At 37.7% G+C, this 26,093-nt stretch overlaps 1 protein-coding gene and 1 long non-coding RNA gene across 4 annotated transcripts in view; both read right to left on the reverse strand.

Annotated features, from left to right (window-relative positions):
* The window catches only part of LOC122976312 (gamma-aminobutyric acid receptor subunit gamma-3-like), a 125,749-nt gene that overhangs the window by 61,388 nt on the left and 38,268 nt on the right, over window positions 1-26,093 (reverse strand). For all 3 annotated transcript variants that reach the window (XM_044344717.1, XM_044344719.1, XM_044344720.1), the window contains exons 4-5: window positions 11,886-11,977; window positions 11,331-11,462 (exon numbers count right to left, since the gene is read on the reverse strand). In XM_044344717.1, the coding sequence (XP_044200652.1) occupies window positions 11,331-11,462; window positions 11,886-11,977 (224 nt within the window). The remainder of the gene's footprint in view (window positions 1-11,330; window positions 11,463-11,885; window positions 11,978-26,093) is intronic.
* On the reverse strand, window positions 8,720-11,323 carry LOC122976316. The gene is made up of 3 exons (XR_006400906.1): window positions 11,032-11,323; window positions 9,984-10,068; window positions 8,720-9,896 (listed from the first exon to the last, which is right to left on the reverse strand). It is a non-coding gene; the product is annotated as an uncharacterized LOC122976316 (long non-coding RNA).

Consider the following 26,093-nt stretch of genomic DNA (forward strand, 5'->3'; position numbering starts at 1 on the left):
ATCGCTGTCTTCTAAATAAAAATCACACCTCTGTGAAGCAGTATTTTCACGCAATTTACTCAGAGAACTGGTATTTGTCAGTCTGGATAAATACAATGAATGCTTAATTCCCAGAGAAGAACCTTATAGTCACTTCTATTGATTTGCCTCTTCATGACAGGATCTGAACTATCCTGAGCTGTGCACCTGTCCTCCAAGGGGGCCGAAAAACAAACACTCATGGTGATATTTGCTATTTGGCCAAAGTGTAATTTGAAATCCTTGATACACAGGTGAAATTGGATCCTCAAGACAGGAAAGCATGTGCCAGAGCCAGATGCCACTCGAATCTGAAAGAACCTGTCCACTTGAATCCTGAGTGTCTTTTTTTTCTGTAGACAGAGACACACAGAGTTATTTTGTGTCATCTCTCTACCACTGAGAAGCTGTCAGAAAGAACAGAACAAAATGAACTGAAACACATGACATGTTGACATGTTGACATGTTGGAAGAGAAGTTTCTATCTTTCTGTGCTGAAGGTAAAGCATAGATATAATTTTAAAACTGAAAAAGCAACTGATTGCACTGAGGTACAGCTAAAACAAGCCACCAGACGATTCATATTGCGTTAAAGTCGCATGCATTGTTGGCCCTAACATCCACTCCTCCCTCATGGGCTTTGCAGGCGCGATAGTAATGTCATTCTACTTTGCTTACAAGTGATGACAACTGTGAGAATTTTCACAGCCACAAGAGGTTCCTGTCAGGTAAATGTAAACATGGGTTGTTGTAGGCATTTGAACAGACGCCATATGTTGTTTTTCTGGTGAAAACAGTCTTATGCTGGCTTAAGTGTAAGGTCAGTACTGTTTTATGGCAATCATTGACAGAGAAGGACACAAGCTCAAGGCTAGCCAGTGAGCCATATTGGTGAGAATGGTTCTCAACAATTTAAAGGATAGCTTTGGATTTTCTCCAATCCATCTTAATATAGGCTAACACTCACATGCCATACGTAAGCTGAGAGAATTATGGGTCGCTGCCATCATTCCTCCTGTCAATACTCGACATTAAGAGTTTCTTTCATAGCACAAAAACACTGTAGCAGCTAAAGCTAACAAGAGTCTGAATTAGCCAAATAAAGTTCTTATCTTCGTCCTGGTAGTTGCACTTAGGGTTATTCTAGCTAGCTCAGACTGCTAAAGCCTCATATTAGCTTTAGCGGTATGTTAGGCATTTTTACACAAACAAGGGTGGTGAGTTTTGTCCCCCATTTCTTAAGGTGTACCTGCATTAACTGATTTTTTGGGCCACTAAGGGGCAGCGGAAACAAGTCGTGAACACAACACTGTCATATCATAACCTTTTAAGGCGAACTCATTAGCAAGCAGTCGCTTGTTCAGCAGTTACAGAGCAACATTATCTTTCATTTGGAGTCGTGTTTCTGTCCACCTGATGAATGTAAGGAAATATCTGGCTCTTTAAATGCTATATGCTCCACTATGTTCACCAGCTAGTCTACAGCTAACTGTTTCTGTTTGCTGTGTGGTGCTGAGCAGGTAGTGTACAGTGGGTTTTTGGAGCTTTTTCACTGAAAACAGCTGCCTGCTTCAACTCATTATTATAGCAATTATAGCTGCTTTAACCTTTATTTGACCAGGAAGTCTCTTGAGATACATTATCACTTTCACAAGTCAGCCCTGATGGAAAGGATGAATTATTACAGCAACACTGACCACGTGTTTTGATGTTTATTTTCCACCATAAAAACTAGTCACTATTGGAAATCACTGTAAATGACTGAAATTAGGTCGACTGCAGCTTGAATTCATCTATGAAATGCACAGATACCCGTCTATTAACAAGCCCAACAGGCTCATGCATTGCTGCTTGCATCACTCAGGCCTCCTCCCTTTTGCCCAGATTTGGATAGTATGTTTTCAATAACTTGATGAGACAACAAGCTATAAAGTGAAATCAAAGCTTTACATTGTTCAAAAAGCTATGTTTGATGTAACAGATGTTATGTCCAATCAATACTCTGATTATATATCTTCACTTTGTATGCTCTTTTCTACAGTCTTTTGTTTCTTTATCATACTATAAAGAAATTCTGGTGATCCATTTTCTAAGTCTGACCTAAATTGTTTTCTCTCTGGTGTTTATGACTTTAGAACAGGTGAAAAAAAGGTTTTGCCAGGATAATATTTCGTATTCCTTATTTTTTTTCATCTGTGAAACTGATGGGAAAAAAAGTTTTGATTTTGGTAGGAGTGGTTGTTGTTGTAATACTCATTTTGGCTGCAAAAGGCTGAAGTGCACCACTACCCCTTGTTTTAAATGGAACTGAAAGCACTTATGTTTTCTTCCAGGTGAGTTTTAATTTCTCCATGACCTCTAAACACGAGGTACATATATGGTGTGTTTGCAAGTTATGTAACATTACTGTGATGTTTTTCTTCTGGCTGGAAATGTATTTTAATCAGCGCTAATCTGCTGCCATATGGACATTAACCATTAGCCCGCTAGCTAGCAAGTGAAAAACACATTGTGCATGGCTAACCAATAGCTACAACCTAGCTTAAGTCAACTGCATAGCTAACGTTAGTTTACTGTAATGTTAGTCACTTCACCCCTTATGAGTGGTATGTTTTACCAAAAAGAATTTAAAACATAACCTTATGAGTGGAACATTTAGACACTTACTAAAGTAATAGGATAATTTTGTATATTCAATGATAGCTATACACAACAGAATAAGCACTTTGGATACACTTAAATTTAAATTAATATTTAATATTCATATTTATGATATAGAATTGGATGCTGTTTATTGAATATTGCAATTACAGTGTGGTGCTTATTCTTAATCAGTCGTTCAGTTGACAGTTGAGCCATTGGTTCTTAGACAATTGATTCTCAAACCTTTTCATGTCGAGGACCCCCAAATTGATATGTAACAAGCTGTAGACCCCCGTTTGATGAGATTTTTGTCCCAGGGACCCTTATCTGAGGATATAATGTTAAATATGATTTAGTAGAGAATTCCATAACTGTCTATACTGTAGGTGGGGAGATAACCATGAAAGGCGGGAACCGCTGATCAGAATAGTCATTCTTATACATTGTGCTAACTTCTAGTGAATAGAATATTAATAAAAATTAACTACTCTCCTTTTTTATGGTAACCCCCTGGAACCCCCTCAAGGACCCCTAGGTGTCCCCAGACCCCAGTTTGAAAACCAATGACTTAGACCAATCTAAATTCCCCTTCAGGCCAGTCAGCTCATTTCTGTTTGGCTAATATTCCAGAGGGAAGTTCAACATTTGACTTGTGGTTCCAACAAATCCCTCCTAGCGGTGTAATCCACATCAGTGAAGGAAGAGGCCATGTAAGGTTAATAAGCTTTGTTTATTTATTTAATGAATAAAATACTGAAGAAACAACATCTATGACTCTGAATGATGCTTTCTTGTTTCACAGAGGGCAGAGAGAATGAGACCTACACACTGTCGGGGAGAAATTCAAACCTGATCAGCTGTGCGTGGGCAAGGTGTTATAAAGCATGACCCAAGCTGTCCAAGCATATTGGAGCAGTGAGCTAAACTTAATTTTGTTGGCAGATGAAAGAGCTCAGAGAGAAAATACGAATGCGTTGTTAGTCTTACCTCATGAATACTTTTATGCGAAACACAGTAATGATTGTACAACATGCAGTGCATTAAAAAGATCCAATTTTAGCTCACTCTCTCCATACATTATAATTATGCTTCTCACTTTAAGAAGTGGATTTTCCCCTTCCCTTCCGTTTTTTACTTTTAGACCCTTCCCTTTTGGCATGATATATGATTTAAGATTATTGCTGACTGGAGTAGAGTCATATCATTTAAATGAATTCTTTCTCTTGATAAAGTCTATAATACAGTGTGTACAACTCAAGGGTCCAAGCACACCTGAAGGTTCCATTGTTGGCCAAGTACCTGAACCTGATCAGATGATGACATGACAAGTTTCCAGCTTGTCAGTATTGTGTCAGAGTTGTACTTAAATTTATGGAGGACATAATCAGAGATTTACGTAAGGCAAGCAAGCAGAAGAAGGTGTTGGATGGTATGAATGGCAGCATGAGTATCGTGAGAACCGGACAACGGAGGTGAGATTGGACATGGTGGTGCCCTGTCTCCAGCTGTAGGCAACAACATCAGCCCAGAAACTAAAGAAAATCAGATTAAATAAGACTAAAACTACAAGACTACATTTTTCCTTTTAAATTCTCACCGGATAGAGTAAACAACATAACCTTTCATGGAGTACACTGCATCGGTATACCATCAAGCACAGTACCCAGACCAATCTTCTCAAAATTTGAACATTTTCAATAGAAAGAAGTGATCAAAAGCAAAGGGAAAGAACTAAAAGGAACTAAATTCGGAACTAAAAACCAATTTCCACGTGTAATAAACGAATGCCACAAAGTACTGTACCCGATCCTGAAGGAGAGCTGGAAAAACAACAAGCGAACGTACCTGGTGGTGGACGAACTTTACATTAACGGCCAACTCCTCAGAAACACAAAGTTAACTCCATGGCTCTTGTTAACACACCATAGACATAACGATCAACATAATGCACCTTTAAACCTCTGGCCGGTTCTTTGCTTTTGTCTGGTTTTCCATTATTTTTATTAATTTATTTGATTCTTGTCCCTCTCTTCTTACTCCACGCCAATGTGCGCACTGGCTCCGCTCATTGCATACATGCATACACTCACTTACACAAGCAACACACTCAGACTGTCGCTCCACATACAGATAAATACAAACACACACACTCCAACCTTCACATCTCTATCTTACCTCCATTCCTTACATCTCTTCCCTCCCTCTTGCTCTTTTTCCTCTCTTCAATTTTTCTTGTTTTGCTCACTCATTCATCCTTATGTCCTCACACCAATTCACCTTTGCATTATGTCTGTGCAGACACAGATCAAACCCTAACAGAGGCTCACTCACATTAACATAACAAAGACACTTGTACTCAGACTAAGAGAACAAGAATTTCAAACCACCTTATTAAACTAATGGCAGACATATGTTTGCTGCAAGAGACTCATTCATCACATTCAGAATTATATAACCTCAAATCTCATCAATTTAAGTGTTCTCAGCAACTTACAACAGTAGACAAAGAGGTGTCTCTATTTTAATAAACAAAAGAATCCCTCTAATTCACCACTTCAACACTGCTGACTCCAAAGTACGATATATTATAATTACTGCATCCATCTATGATAAAGAATTCACAATTGCTCACATCTAAGATCCCAACAGCGACAATCCATCTTTCTTTGACACATTTTTCTCTACATTACAAGAACCAACAAATATCATAACTGGCGAAGACTTAAGACAGTAATTAATCCTGCAATTGATTGGTCAAGAACAGATGGCAATTTCAGAAACCGGCACTCCACCGAATTATTAAAACAATACATGAGAGATTTTGGTCTTGGCGACAGTTGGTGAATGAGTAACCCATCATCTAGAGAATATTCCCCCCCCCCCCCCCCCCCCACTACACCAATCATTCGCCCAATTAGACTTCTTTTTGATCACTAATACACTCTTAATCAAGGTATTTGAAACCCTGCACTAGTGTCCCTCACCTTAAAACCAAGAATCAACCACCAAACACTCTCCCTGCTGGCACTTTATTACCTCACTACCTAAAGACTCTGATTTTACTGCCTTTATACAGAGAGAGTGGGCATCCTTTATGGAGTTGAACAACTCCCCAGGAATCTCATCATCAGTACTATGGGCAACAGGCAAGGCAGTAACATGGCAAGGCAGCAAATAATATCATACTCAAAAAAAGGAAAAGGAACCTGAATAAAATCTGGAAAAGAAGATTAAGCAATTAACAGACATGTGCTCAAACAACCAATGAACAAAACAAAATGAGCTTCAAAAAGTCAAATTTCAGTTAGACAAAATTACAAACAAAAAAACACAATTTCTGATACAACTTAAATATGATCATTTCAAAAACAGCAATATTTAGTCAATCAGTTACAACTCAAAAAAGAAAGAGCAATAATTCCAGCCATAAAGAATTCTACAGGTGAAACCACCCAAAACTCACAAGAAATAAAGAAAAATTTTCAGATATTTTACAATAATTTATATTCTTCGAACACAGACCCTGACCCATCAGAGATAGAGTCTTTCCTTAACAACCTGTCCCTACCCATATTATCTAAGCAAACACCGTAGATGAGCCATTGACATTAGATGAACTCTACAAAGCCCTACTGCACATGCCAAATAATAAATCATCCGGACCTACCAGCTACTGCTCTCTGTTACTAATAAACACTGACTTTAAAAAATCATTACGAAAACCATAGCCATCAGATTAGAAAGTAATTTCCACCTTATTACACCCCAATCATGAAAAGACATGCTTCAGATAATGTACGAATACTATTTCATCTCCTTAACCTCTCACAACAAACTCAAACAAAGACAATTGTTGTATCATTAGACACAGAAAAAGCATTTGACCAAGTTAACTGGACTTTCTTATTAAACAGACTACACAAATTTGGCTTTGGGGAGTCGTTTACCCATTGGATAAGAACACTATACACCTCACCCAAAACTACAGTCAGCACAAATGGAATCACACTTTCACACTTCACCGAGGTACCAGGCTTCCCACTCTCTCCTTCATTATTTGCTATCCTCAGAGAGCCACTATGCACTCTATGCAGATGATATTTTATTGTACTTTCAGGACCCCTTGCTTTTGCTGAAAGAAACATTTAATCTCAATAACACCTCTCTAAAATCTCTAATTATACAATAAACTGGAATAAATCCACTATACTCCCACTTTCAGAAGATGCCTCCCTCATAGGATGAACTGCAGCTGTCAAAATGAAAATACTCCCCCACATAAAATACTTCTTTTCAATTCTGGCTGTCACACAAACAGTTCAAATCTATTGACTCTCTCATTACATATTTCTATTGGAAAAATAAAAAAGCAAAAATTAAACTATCCACGCTACAAAAAAGCAAATCTCAAGGTGGGCTAGAGGCTCCAGACTTTTTCTTCTACTACCTGGCAAATCAAATATAATACCTAATATATGAATCCATCAAACCAACCATAATGTTCCATGGATAGATTTGGAACAACTACATTGCAAAAACATCTCACTCTCAGATTTACCTTTCCTCAACACAAAGATCAAACAACATCTCTGCTATAAAAATACTGCAATCGCCACAACTCTGACAGCCTGGTGGAAAGTCATTAAGATTTTTAATTCTACTCCAACACTGTGTAAATACATTGCTATTTGGCACAACCCGACTTCTAACTCCACAATTCCCCTCTTCACTACCACACATGGGCACAAAAAGTCAATCAAATACATCTGATTGACAAGAGCTGTGACACTGTTTACATAAAAGTTGGTAAAGTCTTCAAGTAAAGGCATGGACTGCCCGTCCACCTCAAGGTGTAATTATCAGTCTTTACAGCTTGAGCACCTGGTGTGGAAGTTAGTATGCACTCTTTTCCACAACAATCCTTTTACCAGTTTCTAGAATACCTAAAACTTAAATCCATAATCAAAACAAAAATTAACATAATTTATAACCCACTGTGAACCTTCCAAAGTAATTAATGATATAATTTGATTTACAAATTTAAATAAACTGACCTCAAAACTCTACGGACTTTTATTAACCTCAGATAATTCTGTAACAGTCCCAGCAGTCAGCTGGAACACTAAATATCTCTCCCTCAACCGACATTTGGATATGTATGTATGAAATGTACAAAATGGGACTGGCAAACACAGACAGTTGCTCACAATGCACAATAGATAATTATTTTCATGAACTCTTGGCCTGCAAACTGGTTCACTCTTTTTGGGACTCTATAACACAAAAACTCTCCACCATCTTGGACTGCAGAATGCCTTCATCCCCACAGCTCTGTCTGCTAGGAGACATTTCAGAAATCAACATACCAAACAAATACAAGAACAGCTTGCTCGTTTCTCTAGCTGTCGCCAAGAAAACAATTCTCTAAAACTGGAAATAAAACAAATCAATAAATATTAACCATTGGACCAACCTCCTTTCAGAATACATATTTATGCAGAAAAAACAGTGCTTACAATGACAGCATCACATTTAATGAAAGGTGGTCCCCATTCTTGTCCTTGTTGGGGCTGGGTTAATGCCACGCACATTCCCACACACACACACAACATATCATCTTGCAACACACACAACAACTTGGAGACACACACCCATGACACATTGTACTCACACACACACACAAACACACACACACACACACACACACACCGACACATACACACTAGGGACTATATTTGTTGAGGCAGTAAAATTATTTGTATTTGTATTCAAATAAAAGTGGAACAAGGCTTAAAAATCCTGTTTTTGTTTTTATAACGCTTTTAATTTTTGAAAATTAAAGTGTTACAATAAGTGTTCATGAATAAAGTACCTTAAGAAGGAGGCCCCCACACTGGGTCTCAAACTGGAGTCTCCCAGATCACAGATGACTGCGCTGACTACTGAGCTAAAACTTTACTTATCGCCTCATTGCAGCCAGACCTCTACCTACTTATACACCCATAACACAGAGACAACACACTGTGTAACGTGTAGGGAGGAACTTTGTAAAAAAAAACACTATGTGTGCTTTGCCAAATAATGTATTTGTATGCACACCTAATACACACAAACTCACACACACACACACTAATTTTTGTTTTGCCTTTGCTTTATTGTATTATTCATGGCAAGTAAAATATCAGAGAAGTATACTTTATAATAACACTTTACCAATCATTTGAGCATAAACCATAGTCCTTTACTTGATCCATCGTGCAGGCCTTTTCATTTCACCTTAAAGGGGCAGTTCACCCAAAGGTCAAAAGAGTATATTTTTCTCCTTACCCAGAGTGCTATCTATCCATCCACATCATTTCGGTGTGATTTGCTTAGTTTTGGAGATATCTGTCGTAGAGATATCTGTCGTAGAGATATCTGCATTCACTCCAATACAATGGAGCTGAATGGTGCTCAAAGAAATACATTTGAAAACGTCAAAAGCATTATCTCTTCACAAAAATCATGACCTAGTTATTCAAGATAAGCTACAGGCCTTGTTGTGAGCAGTTTCATGTAGGAATTATTGTCTACTGAACCACACCCCCCATATTAATGAATGGGGGTGTACTTCGGTGCCCTGGATGGTGCAGGTGTAAAAGCCGAACTGAGTGGAGATTGCATACAGTGAAATTAATCAGGTTGTGTAAATGTCTGATTATATCATCCAAAAATAGAGGTTCTGACACAATACTAAAAAGCTGGAAACTTGTCATGTCCTCATCTGATCAGGTTCAGATACTTGGCCAACAATGGAGGCATGTGCTTGGACCCTTGAATTGTGCACACTGTATTTTTCCTATAGATTTTATCAAGAGAAAGAATGATTCATTTAAATTATATGACTCTTCTCCAGTCAACAATACCCTTCTGTTGTATATAATGCCAAAAGGGAAGGGTCTAAAAGTAAAAAACGAAAGGGAAGGGGAAAATCCACTTCTTAAAGTGAGAAGCATAATTATAATGTATGGAGAGAGTGAGCTAAAATTGGATCTTTTTAATGCACTGCACGTTGTACAATCATTACTGTGTTTCGCATGAAAGTATTCATGAGGTAAGACTAACAACACATTCATATTTTCTCTCTGAGCACTTTCATCTGCCAACAAAATTAAGTTTAGCTCACTGCTCCAATATGCTTGGACAGCTTGGGTCATACTTTATAACACCTTACCTGTGCACAGCATTCTGCCCCCTGTGAAACAAGAAAGCATCATTCAGAGTCATAAATGCTGTTTCTTAAGTATTTTATTCATTAAATAAATAAACAAAGCTTATTAACCTTACATGGCCTCCTCCTTCACTGATGTGGATTACACCTCTAGGAGGGATTTGTTGGAACCACAAGTCAAATGTTGAACCTCCCTCTGGAATATTAAACAAGAAAAAATGAGCTGACTGGCCTCAAAGGTGATTTAGATTGGTCTAAGTCTTTAGTTCTCAAAGTGGGGTCCGGAGACACCCAGGAGTCCTTGAGGGGGTTCAAGAGGGTCCCTGTAAAAAAGTGGAGTAGTTCACTTTTACTAATATCCTATTCACTAGAAGTTAACACAATGTATAAGAATGACTATTCTGATCAGAGGTTTCAATCCTCACCTACAGTATCGACAGTTATGGAATTCTCTACTTAATCATATTTAATATTACCTCCTCAATAAGGGTCCCTGGGACAAAAATTTCATCAAATGGGGGTCCACAGCTTGTTAGATATCAATCTGGGGTTCCTAAACATGAAAAGGTTTGAGAATCAATTGTCTAAGAATCAATGGCACAACTGTCAACTGAAGAACTGTTTAACAATAAGAGTCACACTATAATTGCAATATTTAATAAACAGCATCCGATTCTATATCATAAATATGAATAATAACCATATCAATTTAAATTGCCAAAATCCAAATGTTTCCAAAGTGCTTATTCTGTTGTGTATAGCTATCATTAAATGTACAAAGTTATCCTATTCCTTTAGTAAGTGTCCAAATGTTCTACTCATAAGGTTTTTTTAAAAAAAAATCTTTATTGGTAAAACATTCCACTCATAAGGGGTGAAGTGTCCCCATTACCATGACTAATATAACAGTGAACTAACGTTAGCAACGCAGTCAACTTAAGCTAGGTTGTAGCTGCTGGTTAGCCATGAACAATATGTTTTTCACTCACTAGCTAGCAGGCTAACAGCTAATGTCAGTATAGCTAACTCTAACAGCAGACTAGCGCTGATTGAAATACACTTTGAGCCAAAAGAAAGACATGACAGTAATTTTACATAACTTGCTAACACACAATACATGTACCTTGCGTTTAGAGTGAATGAAGAAATTAAAACTCACCTGGAAGAAAACATGAATGATTTAAGTCCTATTTAGAACAAGGGATAGTGGTGCACTTCAGCCTTGTGTGGCCAAAATAAGTACTACAAGAACAACAGCAACAAAAAATTCACCTGCCAAAACTTTTTTCCACCTGTTTTCGCAGATGAAACAAAAAATTAAGGAATTTATGAAGATTATCCAAATAAAACCTTTTCTTTTCACCTGTTCTTAAATCATAAACACAGGAGAGAAAACAATTTAGATCAGACTTAGAAAATGGATCACCAGATTTTTTTTTTCTCACTCAAGCTTTTTACCTCAGTGTGTAGAGTATTTTTCCATTGTTCCAGATCCTGAGCAGCTGATTGGGCGTTGTTATCCAGTGAGAGTCGGCGTTCTTGGAATTCCTAAAGATGGTGTCGGGCAGCCAGATTAAGCCGACCATATTGCTGGTTGAATGAGAGGCAAACAAAGACGGAGAGAGAGGAGAGAGAGGGAGAGAGAGAGGGAGAGAGAGGAGGCCAGAAGGTATGAGATGATTGCTATTTGAATTCCTTCAGATTTCTCTGAAATGCATGAAGCAGCTCCACTTCCCAATAAGAGGATAATAAAATAGCCGGGCGACATGGGGAAAACAAAGCACATCAATCAATTTGTTCCATTAATTAAAGGCGTCTTCCCAAGAGAGAGTAGAATATTGTTCTCAAATGAGATATGCACAGTATGAAATGTTTAGACACAATAGTTACTGCAGTGGAAGCGGAGAAAGACTTACGGCAGTTACAACAAATATTGATGCTTCTGACATATTCGGGAATTTAAAATGATACTGTATGTGTATTTTTGGTATATCCTCAATAAATCCACTATACCTGTTGAGGGTTAGAATCCGCATGCTGCTGCTGTTATAACGCAGACGGGTGTCCACCCAGGTCTGGGCGAAGATAATATCGATCTGGTACTCCTGGGGAGAGAAAAGTAGAGTCAATATACAGATCTTTTTATAGTCGTGTAGAGACAGATAAAATGTGCTGGATGAATCCTGTGTGCTGCTAAGCAGTCTTGGTCTAGTCCTTCTGGAGGAGCTGATAATGTGTTTGTTTGAACACAAATGTGTCCACATCAAAGAAAATACTAAAGCAGCACAGCACTCACTGGAAACACTCAAATACACATTATGCTTTTGATATGGAAATTAAATTACACCATCTCATAAATTGTTTACTTCAGCACTTTTTTTCACCTCAGCAATGACCCCTCTTCTAATTGTGAGAAGTTTCAGGGTAAGGATATTGAATCTGAATTTCCTTACTTAAGCAGGTAAAATGAAAGTCAAAGCACTTGTCTGGCTGGCATTTTTATAAGGATCTCTGTGTGTAGTGGCAAACAATTTATTTTTTCTCTTTCTTTCTTTTTATGTTAAATTCTTGTCAAAGTTGAATACATTCTCTTTATCCGCCAACCTAGGTAGATAAACATTTAAAGTAATTAGACATGTCTGAAAAATGTTGTTGAGAGGAAGCTTTGTTTGCTTGTAGGTTTAACTTGTTGTACTGCAGCTGCTGCTTGACCAGAGCTTAAAGTGTTGCAATGAAAAGTATAAAATAGAAAAACTCCTTTTTCAGTCTAGACAATGAGCATTAAGCGCAAATGTCAGGGCTGCAGCCTGCACACTCCTCTAGAGAACTTGCATCCAAATAACAGCAGGCAAAATATAGCTGACAAAGAGTGCCAGTCATTGATTTTTGCTATCTTTGAGCCTTTAAGTAATAACATTTGCCTTCACTTTGGATAGATGTAGGTTCTGCTGACAGCAGGCTACACAGCTGTGCCTCTCAGCCGCCAGACTGCAAATAAACTTGATAACAAAATATTGCTGCTACATTAGTGAAGTGAAATTTTGTATTTATAATACAGGCATTATGGCTGCAGTCGCTGCATCTGTTTTTTAGTCGTAAAAGTAGAGTTAAGTCCACAAACAACTTAACAACTCTACATTTGACACTCCAAACTGATAAAAAAAACTTTGAACTGACAATTAAACCATTGTTTCTTAAAAAAAACAACTTAATCCTGACAAACAGACACTCCATTAAAGCCTGATTCGTTGTAGTAAGCCTCATGGTCTCCACTAACCTGTTTAGGATGCCTGTAATGCTGCTCCCACTTATTTGATTCAGTTTGATGGCTAAATAACCATTATTTGAAGTGTGACATACTCTAGTGTTGACACTAATTCGACACTGCTTAACACAGAGTTTGTAGTGGCACTGATCACCTGAACAGAAATCCATTATTGTAGAGCACTTGGCTGGAAACCTCCGAAGTATTCTTTCGTCATTTTTAATCAGTAATTATGAGTGAGCCGTTTTTTTTCTCTCCATCTTCAATATGGTGTGTGAAATGCTGCCAAACTTGACACCCACTACCCAGACTTTAGGTCAAGCTAGGACTGTAGCATTTTTGAACATGCTTCTCTAATTAGTGTCTGATTGAGCTGCTAGTTTTAGCAGTCTAGCATTTCCCCCAAATCTGACGATTATCAAGGAATAGACTGATTAACAACTTTGTCCCAATTAGCTTCTGTGGCACAATCAACATTTTTGTCACTAGTCTCTCAAAATATTCAAGAAAATACCAGCAAGCTTTCTAGTTAATTTGGCAAAGCAAATGAAGAAGACGCCTGTCATGATGGTGGTGTACTTAATCTGCTAGTGCTCTGCTCACTCATTTGCTGCCATGTCTGCTGCTCCACCACTCATGTAAGTGACTGCCAGCATCTCTGGTGTTCATATAGTGTTTTAAAGGCCCCATCTCCACCCAGCATCCACCTATAGGCTACCTCCCAATAGGGGTTGAAGTTATTATTGTCACTCCCCACTCCCTGGTGAAAGAGAGTGACAAGGTCAGAGCTTTGATGTCAGACATCAATACTGAACATTGTCTACATTCACATAATATCGTACGTGAGTGGATTATTTGTTATTTTATGTTTTTATGTTTGCAAAATGCACGAATGCATTGCACGAATTAAATATTTTGGATTGAACTGATTGTCAACTGCAACAAATGCTGACATTATATAACCTTTACTTAATCAGGTCCCAAATCTCATTGAAGTTGAAATCTCATTTTCAAGGGTCACCAGAGTACATACAAATAATATAAATACATGATTAAAAAGAAAACCTTTTACAGGATGTCATTTGTTATTTGAAGATAAAGATAATATCTGAAGATAAGATCAATTGTATGATCAATCTGAAAAAGCCTAGAGATTAAATATATTTTAATACCAGAGAAAAAGTTAGAAAGTTTAGAAACCACTCACTGCTCCCCATTGCTATGAAGCTGAGGACTTCCAACATGGCCTGCAGAAGGTCAGTACATCAGCTGGAAGTCCTCTATAGAATGAAAACACGGCGGACTGATACTTCAATGATAAGGCCAGACAGCGTGAAATCATAAGAAGTCATTCACAATCCAAAATATTGGCATTCCAGAGTCTATTAAGTGAGAAAGTCTCAGAGTGGTAAAAAGCTGGTCTGGATTTAAGAGAAAAGTGTGCAATTACAGGAGGATTTACTCCAGAGGACATAGTTTCATTTTTAAACTTTTGTCAGATTTATTCTCATCAAAAGATACTAAGGTGACCCAACAAATGATACATCACAGATTTTAATGTCCTGTGGCTTTAACAACACTGCCTACAGATAAGACATACTGTAAGTACACACGCACAAACTCACAACAAATATCTCAGTTTCACACACAGTGGAACTCACTTTCTGACTTTTCTAACCTTTTCCAAATACAGACAGACGAGGCCTGACCTTCCTGATACATCTGTCACAAGACTCACCATTGTTACTGTCGACCTGCATGACCTTTGAAGGATAATGATAAGGAGACACGCACTGAGGGTGCCTATAATTCAGACAGTCACAGCAAACCACACAGTGCTACATGTTACGCCTGGCGCAAATGAACTCCCACAGCAATCCCCAAATGGGATTTTCTGCTTCCACAAGGTCCTGTTGGGGACTACACCTACAAGACAAGGCACTGAGGCAGGTCCATTATTCATGGACATTATGCAAAACAATGAAGCAGAGTGTTGGGAGATATCTGACTGAAATTAACTACAGATGCTTGCATAATTCCCCTGGGGATCCATTTCAAAGTCAGAAAACAAAAGGTGTTAAGGGAGTCCATTACTCACAGCTATTGACGAAAAAACAATGAAGTAAAGACCTGTAGGTGAGAATAAAAGGTGACTTGTATTGTATATTCTCTGCTGGGAAATTAAACGTAAAGCCAGCGACTGAAAGTAATAAGTTCATTATTTAGGATTATATTTCCCTCCTGTCCCTGACTAAGTTCAAGTTAGATAGGGGAAATGCTATGGAAACCCTTACATGATCAAAAATTAATAATTTCTCCTGTGTGTTGTGAATCCAATTCACTACCTTGGAAAAAAGGTGACGGTGCAGGTGACAAATTTCCATGCATATGATGAAAAAACTGTAGCATTGTACATATCCTTGCTATTTCTAAGGAGAGGGAAAAATCAATAAATTTGGCCCTGCCCTCTTTGAGAATGCAAGTACCAGACAGAATCTGATAAAAATGAAATCCATTATTAAAGCCAAAGGATGTTGACAGCAAAGCACGCCTGACTGAAATTAATTAGCTTGACTTGAACAGCATCAGAACAAATAGCCTCCCCCTTATCCAGCCTCATAATTTTTGCATGGAGGCAGATCGCTCCTCACCAATTACAGACGTCGCTCAGCTCAGATTTTTCACATCCATGTACCAAAACATGTTTCCCAAGAGGGCAGATATACTATCTTTATAAGTTTGTATTTAATGGGAGCTTGATTGACATCTTTACGCTCACTGAGCCGGAAATGTTGTTCTCGCCTGAAAGTTTCAGATTGCAAACTTTCAATAAACAAAATGTGCCTTGATTGGTAATGGAAGGGTTTCCAGGTATCAACATCTTCAAATCTGTAATTAAGTGAGTCATTCATTGCGCACTGCTAATTCCTCCCTTAATTACCTGATTTGGGGTCATGTAGAGAGTAAAATAACCAAATGAAAATGAAAGAAAAAACAAACAAAAAGAGAAAAAAAAAACCCTCCTGTGGGTTTGTGTTAGTGAATGTAATTACATACATTTACTCTAAGTAATGTACTTAAGTACAATGTTGAGGTATTTTACCCCACTACAAATATTTTACAACTGTTTCTGTTTATTTTTTTTTACATACAAAACACAAGACAAGACACAGGTCTTTCTTGACCCCCTAAAGAATTTAAATGAATATATTTTTCATTCAGTAATTATTTCCAATAGCTTCCATTCCATAATCATCTCCTCCAAATTTATGGCTTCTTGTACTCTTGTAATGTAGATAAAAGAGGAGGAGGAGTTGCTGGTATCTTCTCTAATAACTAAATTCTCTAATAAAGTGTTGTTTTGGAGACTTTTTAAGCTTTGAATACTTAGCTTTGGTTATTAAAGCTCAACAGTCTACTGTACTAATTGGCTATCTATTAACCCCCTAAGCACAACACCAACTTTTTATCAGAGTTTTCTGATTTCATGTCAATCATTAACAGTTATGAGGGGATTATTTTACTTGGCGATTTTAACTTTCATGTCACATGACAATGCTAATTCAAAGGCTATGGAATTTTTAGATGTTATGGCCTGTTTTGGTCTTGTTCAACATGTATAGAGGACCACCGACAACCACAGGAATACATTAGATTTGGTCATTAAAAGGGATATCAAAATAGATATCTCCCATATCACCAACGTTCCCATTTCTGATAATTTAATGCTACTATGTCTGCATCAAAACAGTGTAATGAGGCTGTTGTTGCAAAGCAAATCCTTGATGAAAATTTTACGATTAGATTTTTAAATGAATACTTTTCCTGCATCCAATGTTTGCTCAGTTAATGATCTAGTGATGGTTTTAATAATAAATTGAGGTCTTCTTTTGACACTGTTGCTCCTCCAAGAATTAAAAAAAGACAAGTAGCCCACAAATTACCTTGGAAAACTGCTGCTATTTGTCAGCTAAAAAGAAAAAAATAATGCTGCCAGAATAGAAAGACAAGCCCATTTCTCAAAGATCATTCTTGAAGACAAACACAACAACCCCAAAGTCCTCTTCTCCATGATCATCACTCTTTTGAATCCATCTCCGGCTGTCAGTTTAAATGATCAATCCTCAGTTCTTAAGTGTCAGGAATTTGCATCATTTTTTAAAGCAACAATTGACACCACTATATCCAGTATTATAAATACAGATTCATTAACCATTTTGGACCTACCAGTGGATGAACCTCCACCTATGACATCTTTTATTATGACAACAGATGATGAAACTGGTGTCACTACCAACAAAATGAAGTCATCCACATGTACACTTGACCCCATTCCTACCAAACTGTTTAAATCCAGCTTCCAGTGCCTCTCTCACGAAACAACAAGAATAATCAGCACATCTCTGCAATCAGGTACATTCCCTCTGCTTTTAAAACAGCTTTGGTAAAACCTCTGCTTAAGAAGCCTAATCTGGGCATTAGTAACCTTGCTAATTACAGGCCAATCTCAAATCTTCCGTTTCTTAGTAAACTTCTTGAGAAGATTGTATATGACCAACTACATGATCATCTGAATACTATATTATACTGGCTCGGACCAACCATAGCACTGAAACCACTTTATTAAAGGTAGTAAATTACCTGCGAATTTCGATTCAAACAATGTGTCCTCTTTTTGTTAGATTTGAGTGCTGCATTCAATACAGTTGATCATGGCATTTTAATCGCATCATCCCATCCAATGATGAATGCCAATGTGCTTTTTTAAATTCTCGCCTTCTGCATCAGTAGTAAGTATCCATTTATAGACTGCATAAAGAAGTTTTACTTTGGATACTTTAAATACATTTTGTTGATAATACTTTTATAATAATTTTTAATGACTTTTGTTGGTAATGGAGTATTTTTAAGTTGTGCTATCACTACTTTTACTTAAAGATTTGAGTAGCCTACTTATCTCACCACTAGTGATACAGCCAGTTTAGCTTGCCATAAATATTTCACAATTACAACTCACTCATAATGGACTCTACTCTTACTTTAATATGCTTTGCAGTGAAGAGAATCTCAAACTTAAGCACAGATCACTGACTAATGCATTTCTAGAGGCAAAACTGATGCTGCATAGTTGGTATAAATATTTATAAGTGAAATATTTATATCTCTCAGACCTTGGAAAATTGGTCGCTGGACTACATTTTCAATCCCTCAAGAAGATGACGAGCGTTGGATTTATATAAGTCGTGTCTTGTATACGGCCGGGGTGGGTCTGGTGTTACTTCATCATCGTGAGTGATATTTGAATATTCAGTTTTATTCTCAGAGAACTCACATCCATACCGCCAGCAGAATGTATTGCTGTTGCTGTGTCCTGCAGGCAGCCTCACAGCACTGCTCCCTGTATGTGACGGGCAGAAACACGACCATTCAAACACCGCTTAGGGGGAATGATGAACTTCTGTCACTTGGGTAATAAACAAAACTGTGCAGTACCTGAAGATATGAGTGGCATTTTAAAGATTGCTTTGGTGTGTGTGTGTACTTGTGTGTGTATGGAGCAAATTTCATAAACATGCTTTTGTCTTGTTCATTCCCACGAATCAAACAGAAAGACCTTTGAAAGAAACAAAAGAAGATCATTTGCATACCTGGCTGTTTAATTGTAGTCTGTTTGTGAGGGAGGAAGAAACAGAAAATGAAAAACTGTTGGCTGTGCTTCACTGGGCATCTGGCCTGAGGTACAATCGGCACCTGTGTGTCTTTGTCTCTAAGACAAATGATTTATTTTTGTTTATATTGGTAATAGTAGCAGTAGTGGAGTACTAGATGTAGTAGAGGCAGCAATAGTTGGGATTTATTTGTGAGTAATGCCGCCACTAATGAAGCAGCAAGACAAGTAGTACTATTAGTAGAAGCAAGAAGCATAGATTTGGGTATGGCTAGTGACACGTAACTACCAGTATTTGTCCCTACAAATATTTCTCTAACTACATGAGTTATATAAGTTAAACTATGACATAACTACCTTTAACCGGTGAAGCCAGATATCTGTGTTTTCTGCAAAAAGTGAGTTATTTTGATGAACAGTTATGAGGAAGTTTTGGGGAGGGACACTTGACCTGATGATCTAGAAACTCTCAGGCTGAACTACACTTTTTCAGCCGTTGTGATTTGAAGCGGATGGTTTTTCAAACCTCACAGATTTTTTTTTTAATTGCTAGCCAACATCAGTCATTCCATTTTACATTTAAATCTCAGCTGGTGGCATATTTGTGTTCATTGCTGAAACATTTGAACATAAACCAACTTTTATTATTGTGGGTGAAAATGTCTCCAGAGAGTTAAAGATGGAGGAGGACGAGGAGCCTAAATGGTGCTAAAAGTTAATGAGACTTTTATGTTAGGTATTGAAAGCAGCTTTCACTAAGGAACTGAGAGAACACCTAAGCAATGAGAAGATATGGGCATTAACCCTGTTGCTATGGTTGACATCATGTGTCATAGATATATTTAATTTACAAATATTTCACATATCAGTGAACACTACCTTTGTACTGGGCAATTTAGTGATGGCTGTTGGTCATTATTTAATCTACACTTAAATTGTCAGCTAGAGTGCACTTTTGGTTTGATGAGTAATTCTTGCAGACAGCTGAGATATTCAGAGTTCATCAGCACTGCAAACTGCATTGTGCAAACCGTCATCTCCACTGTTATTGGATTGTTTCTATTTGTTGGTGAGCTGATTTGATCCATAGTAGCTCACCTGCTATCTCAATATGCAAGCAAGAATTACTGTTGTATTTTCTAAGCAGCAGCTGACTGTAAGCAGGTCTTAGTGACTTAGGAGTCCTCTTGACTACCACTTCTTCTTCTGAGATTTAGGAGGTAGTTTTAGCACTAAAAGGCTTTGTGAATTACTCTTAAATCAAAAACTAAGGACTCTTAAAATTAGGACTTATATGGGACTGATATGTGCGTAGTACTTTAGCAAACAAGTATAATCTTTGACGTCTGCAACATGTGCGCCCTTAATGTTTAGTAAAGTACCACCATCACTCCTCCCTCTCCTTTCTCATAAGTGGATTGTGAGTGGAGTTATTATTGCTTGAGTTAATATAATATATGCATTATTTATAAATGCAAGTGGGAGTTTTTGAGATGATTTATTGGTTTGTTAATGTTTGTTTGCTGTGGCTCTTGTCGTGATGAATGCACCATTTTATTCTCTTGAGTTTGCGTAGCTCAAATCAAGACGAAACAGACTTGAACAGACGGAGCTACACAATCTCAGGTGGAGTTAGAAAATGACTTGCAGCTTCTGTTATAGAGGTAACAGTCTACTAAGCAGTAATACATTTCAGCAGCAACAAACGCCTTTACTTGTTTGTCTTCTTCTAGCCAAATGCCCTTAAAGCTAATCTGATACCATCAAGATTGTTTTCAGTCTCTTTGAACAGGTGATGTTTTCCCAGGCTTTAGGAATAGTCCATCACACACAATCTGCTCATAATTAATTTATATACCAATAAAAAGAGTTTCACTTCAAACACTAAATTCCTACACACATTGATTTTGAGAGGGAAAAAAAGCCAAAGAAAAGATGTTAAAAGTATAGGAATTAGATTTAAGAGGAAACAGCTGAAGGTAATGGAAAGTGATGGGGGGCAATAATGAGGGAAGGACATCCTGGAGGAGGAAGAGGAAAGTAACAAAAAAACGATTTAGTGATCCTGTAGTTATTAATCAATATCAGACAACTTTCCAAACCACCAGTCAGTCTTTATAATCTCACATGCTGCTGCAGCTGCTGGTTGTTCTTTGTTCCACCTGCTACATGCTGTATATCGTCTGTCTGATTATTGATATCTACTTCCAACACCCAGCTCCACCTGTTCTATTTCCTTATTACCATACTCACTGATGGCATTGCTTGCCTTGCTGCATTTTGTGTATCTGTTCTGTTCTGTACTGTACAGCCCTGGAGGGTTTTATCGCTTTCACTGCTCGCTCCAACTTTAATTGGGAGCATCCTCAAGAGTACATCTACTCCACAGTCCTATCACCAGATAAGAACGTCAATATTAGACGATTCTGCACCTTGGATTGCATTCAGTGACTTTTTTTTTCTTTTCCGGCGCCAACATGTGAAAAAAATCTCACTTTCTATGATATCTGCTCACACCTGTAGCTCAGGTCATTTGCTCTGAACTAAGGAAAAAAATAGTACATTGTTGCCTTTATCTCTGGTTGTGGTTTATGTTCACACTGGCTGTAAACATGAAGTCATATGGACTGATGGGTGACTCATTGACTGGACAGTGTTGGTGATATCATCCTGCATCATCGGTACACACATGGACTCACCAGGAGAAATCAAAATCTGGTGACTGACAGTAAGTCATGCAGCACTTTACTGAACCTGATGTGTTTGTGTAACAAAAGCCCCATTTACACCTGGTTTTAACATGCAATCTGTATCTGGATACATTATGTGGATAATGATATCTGGTCTATGGGTCTTTGCATTTATGCCTGGTATTTAAATGCATTCTTGTTTTCTTAATTGGATTTGATTGGTTATGATTGATATGCAAATTAGCTAAAGGGGAAGTGCTAAAATACATGGACAAGGACACAATTACAACACGCCTCTGTTTTAACTCCTCTTCTCTTCCTGATTGATCAAGGAAAGTGTTGCATAAATATACACAGAGCTGCAATCAATTAGTCCATCAACAGAAAATTAATAAGTGACAATTTTGATTACTCAGTTCATAATCATTCAAGCATTTTTAAAGCAAAAATGGCAGATGTTCAGTGGTTCTAGCTTCTTAAATGTGAATATTTTCTGTTTTTCATACTCCTCTATGTTAATAAAAAAATCTCTTGGTTTGGGGCGATTGGTTGGACAAGTAACCACAAACTCTGGGAACTATGAAAATAATCATCAGTTGCAGCCATAGTTTAGCTTGTGAATTCATGCTAAAATCACATATCTTCCATCACAGGTTAGGTGTGAGAGTACTCTAAAGTGCTTGAGGTTAGGGGAAGATTACACAGTAAACGCTCTTACAGGCTCTGATGTAAATGACATACTTAAAAAACATGTAAAGCATGAATATTATAGTTTGGATGTTTATTTTAGATCAGGTTTTGGTTCATAGCTTTCCACTATTAGACACTGTTTTTGTAAAAACTAAGAAACAAGCATAGAAAACTCAAGAAATAACAGATGAAGCACTGTTGGTGGAGCCCACTTAGTGCCCTCAACAGGTGTCACCCTTTCAAAAGATCACAGTTATGTAATAAAAAAAAATACATCTTTAATTTTATTGCTAGTGTTGTCAGGCCACAGCGGTGTTTCATCCACCTCAGAGGACGTAATTAAGCACAGTGAATGCCATTTGGTTTTTTCTGAATTAACTGGCGAGGCTGTCTTAATGCTGTCTTGGTGCAAAAGGCGAAGAACACCGACCTGCTGCACCGCAATCAGATAACCTTTTCTCATGAATTTTCAGGCTCACTCTCCCAGCACCTAAATGAGTCACATCACTGAAGGTCAAGCATGGAAAAAGCCATAAAAACACAAACCGGCACACGTACACTTTCACATGCACACCCACACGCTGAGACTACATTAAAAGGCACTTTAAAGTGATGTTTGACATCTGGAAAAAGCACAAATTCTCTGCTATACAAGAAGATAAAGAATTCTCAGCCTGAGCAGTTCCTGTGAATCATATCAAATGCACGTTGAGCACTGTTCAAGCTGTCACCTTCTACCCTGTTAAATCCAGTCAAAACTGAGCGGAGATGGCAGGCACTGTCTTCTCTGGTTGGCCTGGTGGAAATCAAAGCAATATCTACAATGGATGATCCTAAATTAATGTAAAAACTTTCTATTTCCCACAAAAAGCGACAAAATCAGATTCTGAATTGTTACAGAGCAAAATAATTTAAGGACCCTAACAGGAACTACTATATATTCAATGAACAAGTGGGCTCCAAGTGAGTGTACCATATTATAGTTCTTGTGGGTGTTGAGTATCATCAGACAAATACACAGACATCTTACTCATCTTGAAACTCCTTGTCATTGTCTCTTGAATTGATTTACAATCTGAGTGATGTTAAAATGATTACAGTGTCGGGGATCTTGAGGCAGACTGATTAAGAAGCTGTCTGCGCTTTGTTTAGCTTATTCAGGGCAGGTCCCGCTGATGTTTCTCATTTGGCATGTAGCTTTTATTGTAACATAATGAATGTACACGCACACAAAAAAAATTGCTTTCAGTAATCAATGCAGACCTGAATCAACTTCTCTCTGTGCTCAGAGAGAAGTGCAACAACACAGATAAACCAATAGTACATGAATCTATCTTACACAGCCAGACCACATTTATCATAAAGTTCACAGAAATCTACAAAAAAAACAATCAAAAAGGAACAAAGAAAGAGGAGGATAATCCTCTAATATGTGCAAAAACTTCTTACCAACTTTTTGTGATTTAATATTTCGTATTCCATTATTCAACATGCACAAGTGTGATGTGGAAACTTGAAGCCTCCAGTACACAAACACTGAGAATTGACTATTTTAATGAAGTAGGAGACATCTTGTGTCCAACAGTTAAACTTTTAAAACTAAAAATATTTGCATATTTACAGATTTTGGATTTTTCTATGAGACAGAAGGAGTCACTGACATTTTAAGAATTTCTAATGAGGTAATTGCCCTTTTTTGTGGAAAAAACATATCAAACAGATGCATTTTTTTTAAAATTTATAATCCTAAATGGGATTTCTCCTTGTTTTAGTGAAGTGAAGTGCAGACAAACATTAACTTCACATATCATATAGAAACACTTCTGTGTTCTTCTTTTTTCCCCTTTGTCAACTTTGAAAACTGACTGAAAAATCATTGGCAGTTTAACAAAAAACTACATCTCACATCTCGACAAACAAGCACAAAAGAAGGAGACTGTGCAGGAAAAGCCTACAAAAAGTTGCATCATTAGTAAATATGTGAACATTGCATCAGGAGTCCTGCTCATACAACCTCTGAATCAAGCTCCCATGCTGATTTTGGAGTTTTTTGGAAACTTTTTCAGCACTGAGTGTGGAGCTCCTTCCCCTGGTTGCCGGCTGGCTATCACCGCTAACAGCAGTGCCAGCGGGGAGCGGCACCCGTTGAGCTACAGTACTGTCACAAGTGGTCTTCCCCTGCTGTTCCACCTGTTCTATGCTTGCCTCAACTTTCTCATTTTCACTACTCGAAATTGTTTTATGATGCATTTTTATCACTCTGCTACCAAACCTAACTCAATAATTACATCTTCCGAGACGTGACAGTCATGATGTCACACTGCACATAAGGTTGCTATGGTAAATGGGAGTGTTACTGGAGGAATTCAGACAGGATTTTGTATGTCAAAGTGGGGCTGTTGTAATTCTTGGTGGAACCTCATCCAGCCCCACCATTGCTTATGCAGCCTGGTAGGAGAAATCTAACAAAACTATCTGAAAAAGAGGTCAAACACTACAATTTTTCCTATACAAACTATCTACTGGATTCAGAAAAGTACCTTAATCATCAAATATGTGCAATGTAAAAATAAAGATGTGAAGGGGACAAGTATGCAAGACATCTACTAAAATATTACTATAAATATGCGTCTGTTGACACTATAAATCAAAGCTGCTTTATCAGTTGCTGCTTCTCATTCCCAGAAGAAATCCAACCAGACAAAGTGTGAACATTAACAAATTCTGATGTATGTTTTTCACAGTTTCATGATAAAATATGCCTATTAGTAGGCTTTTGGAGCCATTGGAGTGTCTTGAAATTCCCAAAACACTGGCACAAAAGTTAGTTTTGAAAGCCACGGATCTCTATATCCTGCCAACAAGAGCCACTGATATTAGGCTAATTAACAATCTTATCAGTCAACTCGGATGGCTAGACACTTCACTTTACTACCCTCGAACTGTTCTGCTTACATTTTTGTAATCTGTTACATCTAATTTTGTCATTGCTGTTATTTTCTGAGGAAAAAAACAACATAAATCTTATAGGGATTTCCTGAATAAATCAAATAACCCTGATATTAAAAATATCTGTACCATGAAATAAAACAGTCTTTAACACTGCTAAATAGCCCATAACAGATTTATAAACATTATCAGCAGTGCATAAAGCAAAAATGAGCACAGAATATTGAACAGAAATGAAAGGAGCAGCAGACGGAGGGAAACACAATGTCCCTTTTTAAAGAATCTCTTCTGAAGAGGGTCGGCGCCTTTGATGTACGTTTCCCACATGTGTGTGCGCGTTTACACATAATAGATAGATAGATAGACAAAATAGATAGATTGATAGATGTTTGGATGGAAGTGTGTGTGTGTGTATATCTGCGTCTGCTGTGTGTGTGTGTTTGTGTTCCTTGTAAGTTAAATGTTCTTGCTACAAAAATAGCTTCCACTTCTGTTCAGAGTGGAGGGTCAGGATGTCCTTCAATTTTTATGGACTCAATTATTCAGTGAGTCTGTCCCTTGTTTGAGGTTGTACCAAGGGTGCACCCTTTCTTTCATTCTGGTTTAAGTGCATATACTACAGATTGAGTCTGTTTGTCTGGAAACCTAAATTAGCGGGGATGAATAAAACAAGAATAAACACCAGAATCCCTGACTCAAGAGTCCAGCGTGTACTTGTTTATTTTTTTTTTCCCCTAGCTGTTCTCAGACTCTCCTATTCTTATTTACACCCATGGAAAGTTTTTCAGCTGGTTTATGATTAGCATTCTTTGGCAGTCTGTGAAATGTATTCCAAAGCAGCATTAAAGCAAGCTTTTATGCAAAAAAGCACACCTGTTTTTATCAGCCTTAATCACATAAGTGGAGCTGCAGGATACTGTACTGTAGAACGTCCTATCAACTCTGATTGGGATGCCAGG

Source organism: Thunnus albacares, chromosome 24 (assembly GCF_914725855.1).
Source record: "Thunnus albacares chromosome 24, fThuAlb1.1, whole genome shotgun sequence".
Classification (NCBI taxonomy): domain Eukaryota; kingdom Metazoa; phylum Chordata; class Actinopteri; order Scombriformes; family Scombridae; genus Thunnus; species Thunnus albacares.